Here is a 17,500-nt window from a genome sequence, read left to right on the forward strand (position 1 = left end):
ACCAGAGGGAGTCTTGCCAGATTCTGATAGGTTAGATGCTCTAATTAAAGTCTATGCCTGCACCACGGAATCTAAAGGAAGTTCGTAGGTTCTTGGGAGCAACAGGCTTTTTCCGGCGCCATTATGCTATTATTGCTGCTCCGTTAACCAGGCTCATGAGAAAGAATACTCCTTGGGCGTGGGGTCCAGATGAAGTGAAAGCATTTGAGTTGCTTAGAGAGCGTCTTATTACAGCCCCTATTTTGCGGCCACCTGATTTCTCGCGCCCATTTGAAGTTCATTGTGATGCCTCAAAAGTTGCGATAGGGGCCTGTCTTGTGCAAAGAAATGCAGCTGACCAACCTCATGCCATTGTATACTTTTCTAGGAAGCCAAGAGATGCTGAGTCAAGATACCCTGCAATAGATCAAGAGGCTCTGGCCGTTGTGGAAGGGGTTCGGGTCTTTGATCCATATATTTATGGCCGGCACTTTACCATTTACAGCGACCACCGACCACTTACATATCTCTTTCATAGGAAAACTGAGAGTCCTCGTTTGTCACGTTTTGCCCATGAGTTGAGTTTCTACAACTTCAAATTGGTATAAAAGCAGGGAGCCACCAATCACGTACCTGACCTACTTAGTAGGCATGTTGCAACCGTGGATTTGATTAATATGGAACCTCAAAAGATCGGGGAAGCTCAACTGAATGATCCACTTTGGGCTGATGTCATTAGGGTTTTGGAAGAGAGGTCAATTGCAAAGAGACGGATTCCTTTACCAGTCGATGAATTTGAGTTGCAAGAGGGAGTTCTTTGCCATATGCAATATCTTGATGATCAGGTCATTCAACAGTTGGTAATCCCATTAGAACTGAGGTCGTCTGCCATGAAGCTTGCTCATTGTCCTCCCTTAGCAACTCATCCCGGTATCTATCGCACTTATACTAACCACCGTAGGTTGTTTTACTTTCCTAACATGTTGCGAGAGTCCCGGGCTTATGTCCAGTCATGTCATGTTTGCCAACGTCGTCGTGGACATATGCAGAGGGTACAGATGGAACACCAGCCAGAGGCCAATATCCCAATGGAAAAGATCAGCTCTGACCTCACCAACCCCCATTCTTCTGGTACGACACCGGTATGTTCTTACAGTTGTGGATCATCAAACCAGGTTTGTCCAGTTGGTCCCCTTAAGGCGTTCTGATGCTGCTTCTGTCTGTGATGGACTTGTTACGAATTTCATATCCATTTTTGGTCCCCCCAGAATATTACAGACCGATCAAGGTACGGAGTTTAAAAATAGATTGTTTGAGCAGGTCTGTGAAAGCTTAAAGATGACCCAAATGTTCACGATTGCCTATCATCCCCAAGCCAATGGTATGGTTGAGGGGACTAACCGGGTGGTAAAGGATGCATTAGCCATGTTAGCAGAGACACAACCTTCTCGTTGGCCTGAATTTCTGCCGCTAGTTCGACTTGCAATCAACTCGGCAATTTACCACTTTACCTTATGACTGGCCGACATGGGTACTTTCCAACTGAACCAACAAATATTACAACTTTCTCGACGGATCATAACGGCCATGCAGAAAAAATAGCAAGAGAAGTTGCAATACAGTCACGTCGTCAAGCACGTGAAGGTTGAGCCAGACCTTACAGCCAGAGATCAAGAACTCCTTTCCAGCCTGCAGTCGGTGATCTTGTTTGGAGGCGTGTTCTAGCACCTGCTCCAGGCTCCTCCCCCTACCAGATACTCTAGAAACTTCCGCCATCGTTGGACTGACCCATCTAGAATCATAAAGTACATAGGTCCTGTAGCTCTTCTTGTTGAGGATATCAATTACCCGTTTGCCAGAATAAAGGTTCATGCAAATCATCTGAAACCGTATTATCCTGAGTACGAATTAGATTTTCCTGGGCAAGACCCAAGTCGGGCCTGTTCCAGCTCATGAACCAGATTTAGATGACCACAAAAACGATGAATCTGATGAGTCCTCATGGGGTGCTGCGCTTTTTGCTTGTGTTAGGGACCACCAGTGCCAAGAGCCATTGGATTAAATCCACTTGGTATGGTGATGTGGACGATAGTTTTATCTGGTTTGTTTGTTTTGGATATTAAGTAAGTAATTTTGAGGTTTTATGATTAAGGTTTTACTAGTAGTCTGACACATTTTTAGTTATGTTAGCAGATTTTTACTCGTAGTCCGACACATTTTTAGTTATGTTAGCATCTGCTGTCTTACTTTACTGCCTGTTCACTGTGTAAGGGTAGTAATAACCTACTCACTAACCACTAACCATAATCCTGAATGTCCTCCGACTTTCTTTACGGAAGCTAATTGAATTTCCAATTGAACCTGAAGTGGTTAGTTTCTGCTGAGTCGGAGCCAAGTACAGCTCTAGTGACTAGTGACTAGTGGCTTACTTCATCCCAGGTCCACGAGGACAAATGGGTCATGCGACAGAACTTGACCGAAGATGGAAGGACGTGACGTGACGTTCGTGATCGGCATAACTAAAGGAATTAACGATCGACCTGTGCTTTGCGGCTCTCGGACCCATATATTGTTGAAAAAATGTTTGTCCTTTCAATATCCTCATCCATGTTGTTTAATGTCAAATGTTCAATGAATCACAGTGTGATTCAAATGTATGTCCATTTATATATACTGCAAGGAAGAAAGAAAGGAAAATGCTGGTATTAACACCTTTATTTTATACCAATCGTTTCATGACAATGAGACAATGCATATCTGCATAAAATATTTACAATAAATTTTCTACTAGAAATATACCTCAAACTTTGTGACTTTCATATTGACAAGAAAACATAGCAACAGTTTTCCTATATACAAATATACAAAAGTTGCCAACCCTCCATAGCAGAAAAAACATTTGCACCAAATGCCAGCCAAGGAACATCAGCATTGCAATTTTTTTCTTGGTTTTATGAGTATCACTTGCTTTGCTAACATATTGGCTAAGAATCACCAATTGGTATATTTCATAAAAACAAATGCTTTTCATTTTGCACTTCCTCTACACAACCAATAAAAAATAAAGAAAGAAAAAAAAGCAATCATTTATAAAGCCATAAAAAAAATCCTCTTTTCTGTAATAATACCAGTTAATGATATAAACATTTAAGGGAATTGAATACATTCATGTAGACCTTTTATATGAACAATATACCTGCAGATTCTCAGGAACTTCTGACGGATTTTTTCACGATCACAAATTCTATTGAGATTACGGTCTGCTACACAAAATTTTCTTCGTGTAAGGACTGCAAAGAGCATTGTATGACTTCTTTTTATTTACTTGTGATATTCATGTAAGTCAAAAGAACAACGAAAAGACCAATATGATAACTTAACAAATCATACACACCTTAATCGTACACAATAATGAGTAGTGGCCTATGCATTGAAGCAACTTGTCAAACTAAAGAACAGTAACAAAATATATATATGACCAATTAAAAAAACGTACATAAATTAAATAAACCCTTATGTTTCCTTTCGCTTCTCTTTTTGTATTTCATTAAATCTTTGTTTTTTTTTATTTTTATTTTTTATCCCCCTTTGTTTCTATACACTTATTACAAGGATTTTCACTTTAAAAAAAAGTTTCCAGTTTGCTGCTCACTACAACCTGACTAGTTGTGACTAAACTTATTTGCAAAAAGCTGCATTAAGTCTTCCAGTGCAACTTCTAGGATTTGACATCTTAAAAAAGAAAATAAGTTGAGGTTCTGTAGGAAGTACATGACTGCCATATTATGTGCACACTCAATTATTCATAAAAACAAAGTTGCACTTAATGATACAATAGGTTATAGGGAGATGCTCCAGTATCAGTAATTTACTATCAAGAAAAACTAATAAAGTTAAATATCATTTGTTAAGCCTATGTATAAATTCAAATGTGACAAAAAAATTATAAAGAATCTGATAAATATATCTATGATTTAAGGGAAAACCTCACACATGTACACATTCATATACATAGACGTATATGCTTGTTTATTAAAATATTAATATTTCTCCCTTAAATTTACATATAATAAATAATAACACTATATTTATTAGTAAACAGAGAAATTCATGACATAAGGAATAAAGCAGACTTATGATTACACTTTCATCTTGCAATAGTTGAAGTTGATCATTTTAGCACAAAGTGGTAATAACAGTTTTATATGAAAACAAACTATAAATTATCAAATGTTTTTTTTTTTTTCTTTTTCTTCTATGTATATATGAGTTCTGTTCAATGTAATCACACTCGCATTCTACCAGCCTGGCTGCTGCTTTCCCTTCAAACGTTTTATCAGCTACAACCAACACTAGATCTATTGTAAAAGCTGTGTATCTTTTGTGTCTATTCCATCACTTTCTTTGTGAAGTTAATAATGTTTTTTTTTTATTTTTTGTGATCCTTTAACATGTTGGGGTGAGATGGGGGGGGGGGGGGGGATTGTTTAGGTTATACCCCTTTAGCTAGAGGTAATTGCGTAAATTTCAGCCCTGCGACCCTTACAGGCCTTTTGAAAAGCTCTAGATAAGTACCTTCAAGTCATTCCTGTGATAATATTGTGAGCTTGTAGTTACGAAAAAAAGGAAACCAAACAAATAACAAAAAATAAAATGACATAAAATAACACAAAATAAAATGAAAGAAAAATAATAAAAACACACGAAAATTACACACGTAAAAAAAAAATAGATACATAAAATCAATAAAACTGAAAACCAACATATCAAAAATTCAAGGGGGGAAAGAAAAAGGTCTGGTCATAATTCAATCTTTTGTACCCCTTCTTCCATCAAGGATTTCCACCATTTTGTTTTTGACATGATCAATTTCTTTCTCTTTGTTCACTTCTTAATTTTCACTTTGATTCTTTTCTAATAATTTAGTGCATAAAAAAAAGGAGAGCAAATATACAAAAACTATATCACAATAAACAAAATCAATGATCAAATAAAAATATAGAGATGCAATCTAAATGGCAAATCTTACAACCGGCACGGGAAACTTGTGATGCTTGGCCTTAAACGACACGATTACATACTGCATCACTCGAGAAGTACCTCTTCCCATTACAGCGATCATCATTTTCTTAGGTATTGACACTTCATTCCCATTGTTTTCATGTGAGCAATAATAACCACAATAGCAATGACAAGGAATATTACAAAAAGAAAAGAAAAGAAGTGAAAAAAATGTATGATAATGATAAAATATAAAAATAAATCAATAATAATCATAATGTCAATGTCGAACATAATTGATACACATTGTTAAGGCAAAATAAATATTTCCTTTTTTTCCACATTGAAAGTGAGGATGAATACTACCCCCCTCCCCCAAACTATCAATTGTTATAAGAATACCACAACTCCACAACAAAGAGTAAAGGGCCAGAATATTCCCCCAAGTAATAATAATGCATGATCTATATAGTGTAAATCACCACACTTGTCATAATAACCACTATGACTTCAAGATGTTCAAAAGCTTATTCACAGTTTTTGTCATTGGATCATTATAACTTGCTTGACTGCAAAAAATCAACCTCAAATTCACTTCCTTTCTGAAGAACAGCTTACACAGGCACATGGAGAATATTGTCCACTGTCGGTCAAACGTGATGGAATGGCGAATTTAGTAAGACGATATGAGAGAATCGTAAAATCCTGAACATTTCAATAAGCATTGTATAAGACCGGTATACTTCATGGAAAAAATCTGACTTCTACCATAAACGACTCAAATTATAAAAGCACAGTACAAGAGAATAAAGCAAAACAGTAATATAGAATGCGTTGCTTATTGCTCCTTGGTGTCTCTTTGTCTTGCACAATGTAATCTGAAACACTTCATTCTGGATGAAATCTCTGTATGACTAAAAAATCACAAACAAAGTTCTACTTTGGTTACTATTCAAAGAGATCAGATGTCACAGACCCAGACTGAACACACATGCTCACATCATTTGCTTTTGCCACACAAGGTTGGTTGCCTCTCGAAAAAAAACAAAAATACACTTGTGCTCAAACATCTGGTAAAGTGTTTGTTCAAAACTCTCAATGCCCTAACATCAATAAGTTTTCAAGTTCCTGACATGTACAACTCATTCCCCCTGGAATTTCTGTAAATATACAAGTGCAATAACAATATCACCCATGGAGGTCCAGCTGTGACCTCCAGTCAAACATTACAAAATGCAAACCTTTGTACTTAAATGTTAAGTAAAACAAAATTCTTTCCCACAAATACATATCTGGTTTGGGTTGAAGAGGGTACTCTCCTTGGCCATACTACACAAAATACACTCATTTGACTTTCCTGTATAAAACAGTGTAATGGAAAAATAACGAGAAGAAAAAGCTTAGCAAAAACTGCTGTCTGTATCAATCACAACAACTACTGCTATTAAGCAGACCAACCGCACACACTTTATAGCAGCCTTCTTGATGGTCTAACCTCATCCACTAGCATAAAAATATATATACTACAAATACTCAAAAACACAGGGTGGGGGTGAAAAACACATAAATGTGGATTACTGCATTGACTTAGCCCCATTATTACTAACAATAATGTTGATCTTCACCAGAATAAGAATACATACAAAATATTGACTATGTAATACCTCTAATCTTATCACACTGTCTTTTGGTCAGAGTGAAGGCCATGCTCACTTCTTTGCAAAATGTGGCTCGTTTAAACAAAGGCATTCATCAGATTCCACAAAAAATGAAAAACGAATAAATAAACTTAGCAAATATTACAAATATAACACACATTAACGATTTTGCTTTGCACAAAACTCTTTCTCTACCTATGAAAGAAAAAGCAACATAAAACATTGTCATTATCAAACTTCACCAACAATAAAAAGATGAAAAGGCCGTTGATGCAAAAGACCTTTTTCTGAAACAAAAATTTCCTTCTACCCCAAGGAACCAGCTGTTTCCCTCAAACACTCCAACTGGTAGGTCATGATAGAAAGATGCAGAGCCTACCCACTCTAATTCAAATTCTTAAAAAGCCAGGCTATATGGAATCAAGGCCCTTTGCCATATGAACTCTTTTTCCAGCACATTTCATTGAGACATTTGTCGTCATTGTTGAAGGAAAGCGTATGCCCTTCCTCATTCTCTGGATGTCCTATAGCAAAAGGTATTTAAGACATCGCTCATCACATGTCATCACTCATTGGTGCTTTTAGACCTTGCCAGTAACAAAGCAGAAAAAAATTAAAATCATTAAACATCAATCATTTAAAAAATCATTAAAAAAATTGTTTAGTGACAGCAACAACTGTGACGATGATTATGGATGTAATAGTAATGATATTAACTGATAAAAGTTCTTCAAAATTTTGCACGAAAGCCGATGCTGGGACAAGACGCATGAAAGACTGGACCTATGTATGGTTGGCAGATTACTTAAAACACCATTCTCCCTTGACAAAAGACCAGAAGTTTATTCTTGGGACTTATTTCCTTTAGTTATGGGGAAAATTCTACCAGGTAGCAGAAAGCTTCGTCTTTTGGACTGTAACATAATTTTGCATTTGCTTAATATCATGTATGTGTAAACATCCGTATATAGGGGTGTTTGCACAGATGTCCTTGAATGCATACACTAAATACACACTAATTTAGTGTATACTAAATATATTGCATATTACACACACAGTATTATTTGGGTATTAGTCAGAAAGTCTGTATAACTGTAAGGATTTCTAAGACCAGAAATATAATTACTTGTAGATTAAGCTATGGAAGAGCAGTATCTTTAGCGATGTCCCTATACAGGTATCACAGGTTCTGGATCTAGAATACCAACTGATGATGCAAGACATTTTCATCTTGATTGCAATGGCCAAGACTGCAGTTATAAATCCTTGCAACTTGAAATACTGAAGAATGAAAGCACCTTGAGATGTTCCCACACATGTACTCAGTACCAATCTAAGGTATGATGTCTATCAAGACAAATTTTGATCGGACAAATTTCAAGCATACCAAGGTTAATGTTTTCACATTTGCGGTCACACTGCAGAAAAGTTAAACCTGTTTAAAAGTTCATATTCTGACAATAGAAATCTAAAGAACCTAACAATCAAGTTCTGTCAGGATTCACTCCATTTTGGGCTCTGTCCAAGAGGATATTAACCCCCCCCTCCCCACTATTATTAACAAAGATTTCCTAGACCCAACTAAGGTTACTAATGTTGTAATACAAAGCAAATGGCACCTACGCACCTGCAAGCATACTCAAAAGATACTCCTCGTTGAAAGTTAATCAACCTTCTTTAAAAAGGCAAAAGCCATTTTTTTTTCATTTCTCAACTTAATCTAGTAAGAATATAATCCTGTCAAAAAATGCTACTCAAGTGCAAAGCTTGTAGCTTAAAGCACAAGCACAATACCTTAGTTATTGTGGAGGAAGGGGGGGGGTGACTTTACAAAGTCAAAAAGTGGCACAACATGGTCAGTGTGTCACCAGGTGCTCATGACTTATGTGGTCTAAGATGAGAAGAAAGCACAATTGGATAGTTGGTTCCTATAAGTGGAAGGATAATATTCATGATATGCTAGTGAAAGGACAAAACTGAAGCACTAGGGCAACAACGTTTTGATTTGGTGACAATGAGAATGTTAAAGAGCAATTTCAATCACAACATTCCATGGAGGAGAGGAGAAGGGCAAGACAGAAGAGAGGAAGAGAGGAAGAGAGGAAGAGAGGAAGAGAGAAAGCGAGAAAGAGAGAAAGGGAGAGGAGCAGAGAGAAGACAGAAAAGAGGAAAGAGACAGAAAAAGAAAGAGAGAGAGAGAGAGAGAGAGAGAAAGCGAGAGAGAAGAAAGAGAGAGAGAGAGAGAGAGATGAGAGAAGAGAGAGAAAGAGAGAGAAAAAAAAATATTCACTGGGTACTACGTGACTTAGAAAATATTATGGCCTCACATAAAGAATAATAACATCAGGTAATATGAGCATAAGCATCTGGACCCTGTTTTAATCAAACATGAAAGGGCATTAGTAAGTCACCTGGATTTGCACTAAATCTCTATATATTCTTTGGATGCTTGTATTGTAATATGAATCTCACTATAGTTATGGCAGGGAGTGTCATTTTTCATGATCTTTTAATTTGATTCTTTAAACTCTGGTGCATTCTTAAAGCTGCCTAAGAATCTGATTGCCTTCATACAAATATTGAACATGGAAAGTACTTCTTGAAAGTAAGAGTCACTTTCTCTTATAAATATTGACCCATACTCTTTGTAGCTCAGCTTCACAACTCCAATTATACATGCAAACAATTTCGAAATTAACTTGTTACCCAGATTTAGATCATAAAATGAAATGGCGGTCTTGCAGAATTTGATGCTAAATTTACTCTTTGTCAATGTAAAAAAAAAAAAAAAAAAGTCACTGAACATTATTCAAGGTATCACTTTCATATTTCAAAAACAAAAAAGTGATTTATAATAGATTTAATGACACTAATCCAACAGACTTTCCTGTCCTTGACAGAATTATCTCCCACGAGCTAAACAATAAATATCACTGGCCTTATCCATCATCTTGTCACTTCTTTGGCCTCTTGAATACTCACTGACTACATACTCATCAATAATCACAAATAGTGTTAACATACACAATACTTAACATATTCCTTTTAATCTTCAATAAATAAAAATTGATTTCAGAACTATAAACTTCTCACTGTTGAAAAATAATTCAGCTGCATACTTATATCAACCATCATTCCTAATAATAACCCTATCAGATGAAATAATGAGTTTTGATAGGAAAATTGTTGGCACTAGATTGACCAATAACATGACCACTCTTGCATCTGCATTCGTCATGGACTAGTCTATGTAAGTAAAACAACATTTACTTTAAAACCACAGTCAGCTTGATGCTCAAAACTGCAAATGATGATGACTATCAACACACAATTTTCAGCCCTTGACCTAAAGTAGCTTTGTCAGTTGTGCTGAGAGTTCTGTTCACAGTGCTGGCATAATGGGTGGCTGTGTTTTTATTATTGCACCATGATATTTTGTACTCAGACCGGACGGTCTTTGGTACGTTTGCACATTTCCTCTATGTTTGCCTCCTTGCACTCAGCACCGCGGTGACCCACCTGCCCACAGTTGTAGCAAGTCTTCTTTGCACCGGCGGACGGATTGGGTGTGTGGGGCAGGACATAGTGGTGAGGGTACGGCAGCCCTGCAGCAAGGCCTGGACCCGGAGTCGATGGTGGGCCCATCACGTTTGGGGTTCCACAAGCAGTGCCTGGACCACCACCACCGCCACCACCACCACCTTGAGAGTTACCTCCTAACACCGGATACTGACCTCCATATACACCAAACTCTGCATTCAGTTTTATTTTTATGTTTTTTTTTTGTTCGTTTTGTTTTGTTTTAAAAAATGCAAAAAAATAATAACAATAAAAACAAAAACAAATATCAACAAGAACACAATTCCTCAAAACGGATGTCTGTCTGACCGTGATAAACTTATTGCCATTGTCTCAAGATTCACCACAGTCCTGCGCAATGCTCTCGGAATAAATAATCAAAACTGAATATCCGTACCGTGCTGGAGAGAGCAGTTACTTAATCACATGCTGTATAAATATTCATCCTCAACAGCACTGTCTTCCCTTTCAGAACTTTCCTCTAGGTATCTATTTCTTCAGGATTCATGCCTAATCTTGACAGTTGTACAATTAACACTGAACATAGTACTAATGTCTCTCCATAAAGAGCTCTAACACAATTACAAATATTCAGAGGCACAGGTATACACAAGTATTTTATTTTTATTATTTTTTTTTTCTTCAGAAATGTTTAATTATGCAACCCCCTCACCTTAAAAGTGCATTCACATAGGTGGGGATAATGTGGCCTTCCATGGAACCTTTCTTTTAAAGAGCTATTCTCTCCTAACCGTGATTAAAGATATACAACGTAACACAAAACCGGGTGCTGGGCACATGAAAGAAAAGAGAGAGAAAAAAAATTATTCACTGGGTACTACGTGACTTAGAAAATATTATGGCCTCACATAAAGAATAATAACATCAGGTAATATGAGCATAAGCATCTGGACCCTGTTTTAATCAAACATGAAAGGGCATTAGTAAGTCACCTGGATTTGCACTAAATCTCTATATATTCTTTGGATGCTTGTATTGTAATATGAATCTCACTATAGTTATGGCAGGGAGTGTCATTTTTCATGATCTTTTAATTTGATTCTTTAAACTCTGGTGCATTCTTAAAGCTGCCTAAGAATCTGATTGCCTTCATACAAATATTGAACATGGAAAGTACTTCTTGAAAGTAAGAGTCACTTTCTCTTATAAATATTGACCCATACTCTTTGTAGCTCAGCTTCACAACTCCAATTATACATGCAAACAATTTCGAAATTAACTTGTTACCCAGATTTAGATCATAAAATGAAATGGCGGTCTTGCAGAATTTGATGCTAAATTTACTCTTTGTCAATGTAAAAACAAAAAAAAAAAAAAAGTCACTGAACATTATTCAAGGTATCACTTTCATATTTCAAAAACAAAAAAGTGATTTATAATAGATTTAATGACACTAATCCAACAGACTTTCCTGTCCTTGACAGAATTATCTCCCACGAGCTAAACAATAAATATCACTGGCCTTATCCATCATCTTGTCACTTCTTTGGCCTCTTGAATACTCACTGACTACATACTCATCAATAATCACAAATAGTGTTAACATACACAATACTTAACATATTCCTTTTAATCTTCAATAAATAAAAATTGATTTCAGAACTATAAACTTCTCACTGTTGAAAAATAATTCAGCTGCATACTTATATCAACCATCATTCCTAATAATAACCCTATCAGATGAAATAATGAGTTTTGATAGGAAAATTGTTGGCACTAGATTGACCAATAACATGACCACTCTTGCATCTGCATTCGTCATGGACTAGTCTATGTAAGTAAAACAACATTTACTTTAAAACCACAGTCAGCTTGATGCTCAAAACTGCAAATGATGATGACTATCAACACACAATTTTCAGCCCTTGACCTAAAGTAGCTTTGTCAGTTGTGCTGAGAGTTCTGTTCCACAGTGCTGGCATAATGGGTGGCTGTGTTTTTATTATTGCACCATGATATTTTGTACTCAGACCGGACGGTCTTTGGTACGTTTGCACATTTCCTCTATGTTTGCCTCCTTGCACTCAGCACCGCGGTGACCCACCTGCCCACAGTTGTAGCAAGTCTTCTTTGCACCGGCGGACGGATTGGGTGTGTGGGGCAGGACATAGTGGTGAGGGTACGGCAGCCCTGCAGCAAGGCCTGGACCCGGAGTCGATGGTGGGCCCATCACGTTTGGGGTTCCACAAGCAGTGCCTGGACCACCACCACCGCCACCACCACCACCTTGAGAGTTACCTCCTAACACCGGATACTGACCTCCATATACACCAAACTCTGCATTCATTCCATTGCCCATCGGGGGAAAGGCTATGTTAGGAGGTAATGAAGGGGATACAAAGCCATTCGACAGAGCAGAGCTATGGGCTGGCATAAATCCTGGAAGGTGAGGGAACATGTGTGTACCCATGAGCACTGGGTAACTTGGGGCATTGTACTGTACATTACTATGTCTTGCTCCAGAACATAAGTTACCAGGAGGTACTTGGGCCGTGGTGGCTGAGGCAATACTTGGGACAGGGGTGAGAGCTACAGGAGGCAAAGAACCATCTGGGTGGGAGGGTACTGTGTGAGGAGAGCCACCATTACGCCCATGACTCCCTCCAGCTGAGGTGGTCGGGGCAACGTTAGTGTCAGTAGATCGTATACAGCACTGTGGATCTTGCTGAACCAGCGGTAAGGAAACCGGAGCGGGGGGAGTAGTCTCACGGCTGGACTTGTCCCCGTTCAGCGGAAGAGGATTTCTAGGAGCCACCACGTGTGTCTGGGCTGACAAGGGCAAACCCTGGTACCTTATACCTGTCTGATGAAAACCCATGTAGCTTAGATGCTGGTACTGCACATAACGAGGTTGTGCCAGGCCAGTGTGGGGGGGCATCAGGACAGGATTAGGAGGATGGTGCAATGGGGGTGGAGTTCCTTCTTCACTAGCACCTGACCCTATTAGTCCTGCAGTTTCTCCAGCTTCCCCTGGTTCAGCTCCATCATTTTTGCCTGAAAAATTAGGAAAGAACATTACAATTTTATCTACAAATGATGATTTGTAAATTGACCATTCTCATCACAACTTTACCCTGAAAAGCCGTGGTTTTAAAACTCAATTATAAAATTACAAATTATCATAAAAAAGTATAATAGTTTCTAGCACCATAACCTAATAACAATGACCAATTTCTTTTGAGCTTCAGAAATTGCAAAGCAGAAAACAGGTGAGATATCCATTATGTATTTTAATAAAGAATTATCTAAATAAATTTTCCTTAGATATATGCACTTTTATAGCAAATGTTCTCCATTTCCTTAGCATGCTTACACCAATGAACCTCATATCTAATCAGTACCAAAACAAACAATGAAGAAAACCAAATATGAAATATAACAAACACATAAACAGGATTACATTATACTTACTCTATACTTCTTCACACTACTACAAATTACCAAACAACACTGACTCAATGGTAAATGTATGATGGAGAAAGACATTAAACTCACCCCGTTTGTCTGTCTCACGTGTATGATCTGGACTAGGTGTCTGTGGAGGGGAGGAATACTGCGAGGATGAAGGAGAAGAGTCTGACGATCTTGTGCCACCTTTGACAGGACCGTGACCCCTCTGCCCAACCTTGTTGGCTCCCCGAATACTGCCACTGCTAATACTACTGCTACTGCTGCTGCTTCCACCTCTGCTGCCACCCCCAGTGCCTATATGTCCTCCTGGTTGATGTGCTGGCTTCATATGGGGTACGTGACCCATGGGCTGCATATGTGATATATAAACAGGTCTATGGGGATGCTGGGCTGCATAGGACCCTGGAGGAACATAGGTATGTGAGCCTGCAGGGCCCCCTAGTAGTGGGTATAAGTAAGTAGTCGGATATGAACTTCCTGGAGGTACCATGGGCATCAGTCCTCCATTAGTGGGTGGGGGAACACCCATGTTCCCAGAAGATGTATAAACAGGCATGTTCATATTATTGGCTACAGTATAGGCTACAGATGCTGCAGAAGTACAGGCAGGATGCGACATATTCCCAGACGAGGTGTGCATGCCCACTGGGTTGCTGTAACCAGTTATACTCCCTGGCAAGGATGGCGTGGGTCCTGCAATACTACAACTGGCACCTGAACCACTCTTCACACCTGGTCCATTGTTGCTAGTGTAGAAGGCCTGTAAAGAAAGAACATGTATAGAGTATAAAGTTTAGATATTATACAAATCATCTATGCATATACCTAAAAACTGCTGAAATAATGGATTGTAAACATATTCACACACACATACACACACACACTCATATATATAATGACCCTGCAACAAGATGTGAACAAATAGGAGATATGTCTGGAAAAGACATTAAATATATAAAGAGATACAATTTAACAATCACAGCTAGTATATAAATAAATGACACCTTTCCTTTGAGATGATGTGAAAAAACGAATAAAAAATATATAAAAAATACAAAAACTACTAGAAATAAAAGAAGATAACTGACATGCATCAAATTCAACAAATAAATAAAGAATGAAACAAGGAAAGAAAGGACACTTGAGGACACCAAGAGAAAAAAAATAAGAAAGTGTAAAGAGAGATGTAAGATGAGCAGGAAAAGGAGGCGGAGGAGAGAGGGGGAAGAAGAAAAAGGAAGAGAGATAAAAGCAAAATGGCAGGTAGAAAAACTGGACAAGTAATTGATAAATAGAAGAGAAAAAGAATAAACTGTAGACAGGAGGAGTCTTAACCCCTTGCCAATGGGGCTGCTTTGGCTTCAAATGGTCGAAACGCTAGGATATTTCAACCATGTAAGCCTAACCCCTCGGACTATTTGCCCACTCTAGCCAGGAGGATAGCCATGACAAAATATCTCGTCCTCCGGTGGCTGGTCCTGCCACCACAGTATTAACAGGTTAAGAACAAGAGGTGAAGGCCATGAATGCATGGATGCAAAAAAAGGCAGAAACTAGATAACACCATTATCAATAAGAAAAGTACACTGGAGTAAGGGAAAAGGTCCAGTCACAATTGTATAACATACGCACAGGAACAAAACAAAATTGGAAAGCCTAGCATTCAAGCAATAACATTTCTGACCTGCTGGGATCCATTACTGATATTGAGCCCATTGCTTGTGCTTGGAGTAGCTGGTTCTCGCGAAGGTGTGCGGGGAGGAACGCACAGCGGAGGTGGAGGTGTTCTAAGCTGGCCATGCTGAGGCTGAGTAGCAATGTGGTGTTGACTGGAGCCACCTGATAATGGTGGAGTCTTCAGCTGGATGCACGGAGGTGGAGTTGTCATGTAGTGAGGAACACAGTTAGTAGCCGAGACGGAAGTAGGCACAGCAGATGTGGGATGAGAGGTAGTGGAAGGTATGGCAGGGTTACAATTTGAATGAGAACCCTGCATGTTCATAGCTGCAGTGATAACAGGTGTGGCGGGACTTCCACTACATGAGGAAAATGGTGGTGGTTGTGAAACGTTGGGTAATTTCTGACTTGGTGGAATTGTGACTGTATGGCATTGAGTGACTTGTGTTGCTGCAGCCGAAGAGGCAGATGTGCTTGCTGTTGCAGCAATACTAGCAAGAGAAATAGCTGGGGCTATAAGGCTGGCGCATGTGATAGTTACCACAGTGACAGCACCAGAGGTGGTGGTGCTCAGGGCAGATGATGGCACTTCAGATTCCAGGGAGGAAGATGAGGAGGAGGTTGAGGTGGGGGAAGAGGAGGTGGTGGTAGAAGTAGGAGTAAGAGTAGTGTTGGGGGGTGTCCCATTATGTCTTTCTGATGTTCCATTCACAGGATGGTCCATATTTGTGTTTTGAAAGGTCTTTCCATGATTTTGTGTTTGGCTCTGCAATGCTGAGTGTGTGGTATTTGAAGGATGTGTTGTGTGAACACTTTGTGTACTGTTGGAGGTGATGGTGGTGATAGGAGGATTGTGCACTGAAGTGGGTTGACTTTGTAAACTGCTCTGGTTAACATTAGGCATAATCATTTGATTCTGTGTGGCATTATCTGACTGACTGAAAGATGTATGGTTTGCCTGGGGTGATGAATGCGGATGTGGGGTAGTTGGCGGGCTGGTAAAGCCATTTGGGCAGTGGTAGTTAGGGGATTCTAAACCAGCCAGGACACGCCGTAGCTTTGTCAGGGCACTTTTTGTCAGCCCTAGGTCAAGGATTTCTCGGTCAGTCATCCGTTTTAACTGAAAAATGCACATGAAAACAGTTAGTGCGAAAATGTTAAATGAGCAAAATTAATTATCCTGATTACTTATCTATTTAAAAGTGATGTAAGCCTTATATTTTTCCTGAAACAGTATAAAGGCATGATTGACTTACCTTATCGACTGAATAGTCTGACAGGCGCTGATAGTACTTATTTAATTTCTCATTCTTGCAGAATTCATAGTTGAGGCAATTATTATTATTCACGGCTGAGTTTTCTGTGTTAACAGTGTTCATTATAGAACTAGAACTTGCTGTTGACGGTGGTGGTGGTCTTATCCCTGAACTGTTACCAATGGTGTGGACAATTTTCTCTTGGACGACTGGTGATGATGTGTTTCTTGTTGTGGTGGCAGTGGTGGAAGTAGAAGTTAGGGACGTTGTTGCTCCACTTGCAGTATGGCTGCTGTTGGTCTTGAATGACGAAGAGCAGGCTATGACAGTAGAGGTGGTCTGGGATTTGCATGTTGTGGTGGCACCCGACGTGGGACAGGGGCTCTGGCTGTTCTGTCTGCTGACGCTTCTCACGCTAGAAGTTGGCGTGGTTACAACACATGGGGAAGAGGTAGATGGAGTTGTTGACGTTGACATGCTTGTCGACCATCTAGAGGAAGAACTCTTGCTGTGCCCATTACTGCTGCACACTGAGGGTGAGGTCTGGACTATGCTGCGGTTAGCAGACGGACTATTCTGACTTACAATGCCCACTCCAGTGTCAACCGTGGAAGCCACGGGTAATCTCGTACGCGATCCAGAGCGGTCAGTCTGTCTCTGTGGCCTGTTACCAGCTGCAGGTGGTTTTCCACGGTGAGTCTGTGCTGTAGAAATGGTCCCAGAATGTGTGACAGGACTACTGTTGCCAGCCAGCACTGGAGAAGTGGTCTGAGTGACACATGGTGAGTATTTGTGAGCTATCCTTGGACTGGAGTGAATAGACAGCACGGCACACTTGGAAGTGGTCGTGGTTGATGATGTTATAGTAAGAGGTAAATTAGCAACTGTTGTTGTGGTAGTGGTAGTAGTGGTGGTAGC

At 39.2% G+C, this 17,500-nt stretch overlaps 1 protein-coding gene across 2 annotated transcripts in view; it reads right to left on the minus strand.

Annotated features, from left to right (window-relative positions):
- Positions 1–10,399: 10,399 nt before the first annotated feature.
- The window catches only part of LOC122260856 (uncharacterized), a 17,250-nt gene continuing 10,149 nt past the window's right edge, over positions 10,400–17,500 (minus strand). The window contains exons 5-8 of one of the 2 annotated variants that reach the window (XM_043028305.2): positions 16,583–17,500; positions 15,868–16,446; positions 13,734–14,409; positions 10,400–13,232 (exon numbers count right to left, since the gene is read on the minus strand). The exon at positions 16,583–17,500 is cut by the window's right edge and continues 290 nt beyond it. In XM_043028305.2, the coding sequence (XP_042884239.1) occupies positions 12,205–13,232; positions 13,734–14,409; positions 15,868–16,446; positions 16,583–17,500 (3,201 nt within the window). In that variant the 3' untranslated portion in view covers positions 10,400–12,204. Of the gene's footprint in view, positions 13,233–13,733; positions 14,410–15,333; positions 16,447–16,582 lie in introns of both variants that reach the window. The other variant, XM_043028300.2, reaches the window with a different exon arrangement.

The sequence above is a fragment of the Penaeus japonicus genome, unplaced genomic scaffold (assembly GCF_977035675.1).
Source record: "Penaeus japonicus unplaced genomic scaffold, GWHDUDI00000001_assembly GWHDUDI00000027, whole genome shotgun sequence".
Taxonomy (NCBI): domain Eukaryota; kingdom Metazoa; phylum Arthropoda; class Malacostraca; order Decapoda; family Penaeidae; genus Penaeus; species Penaeus japonicus.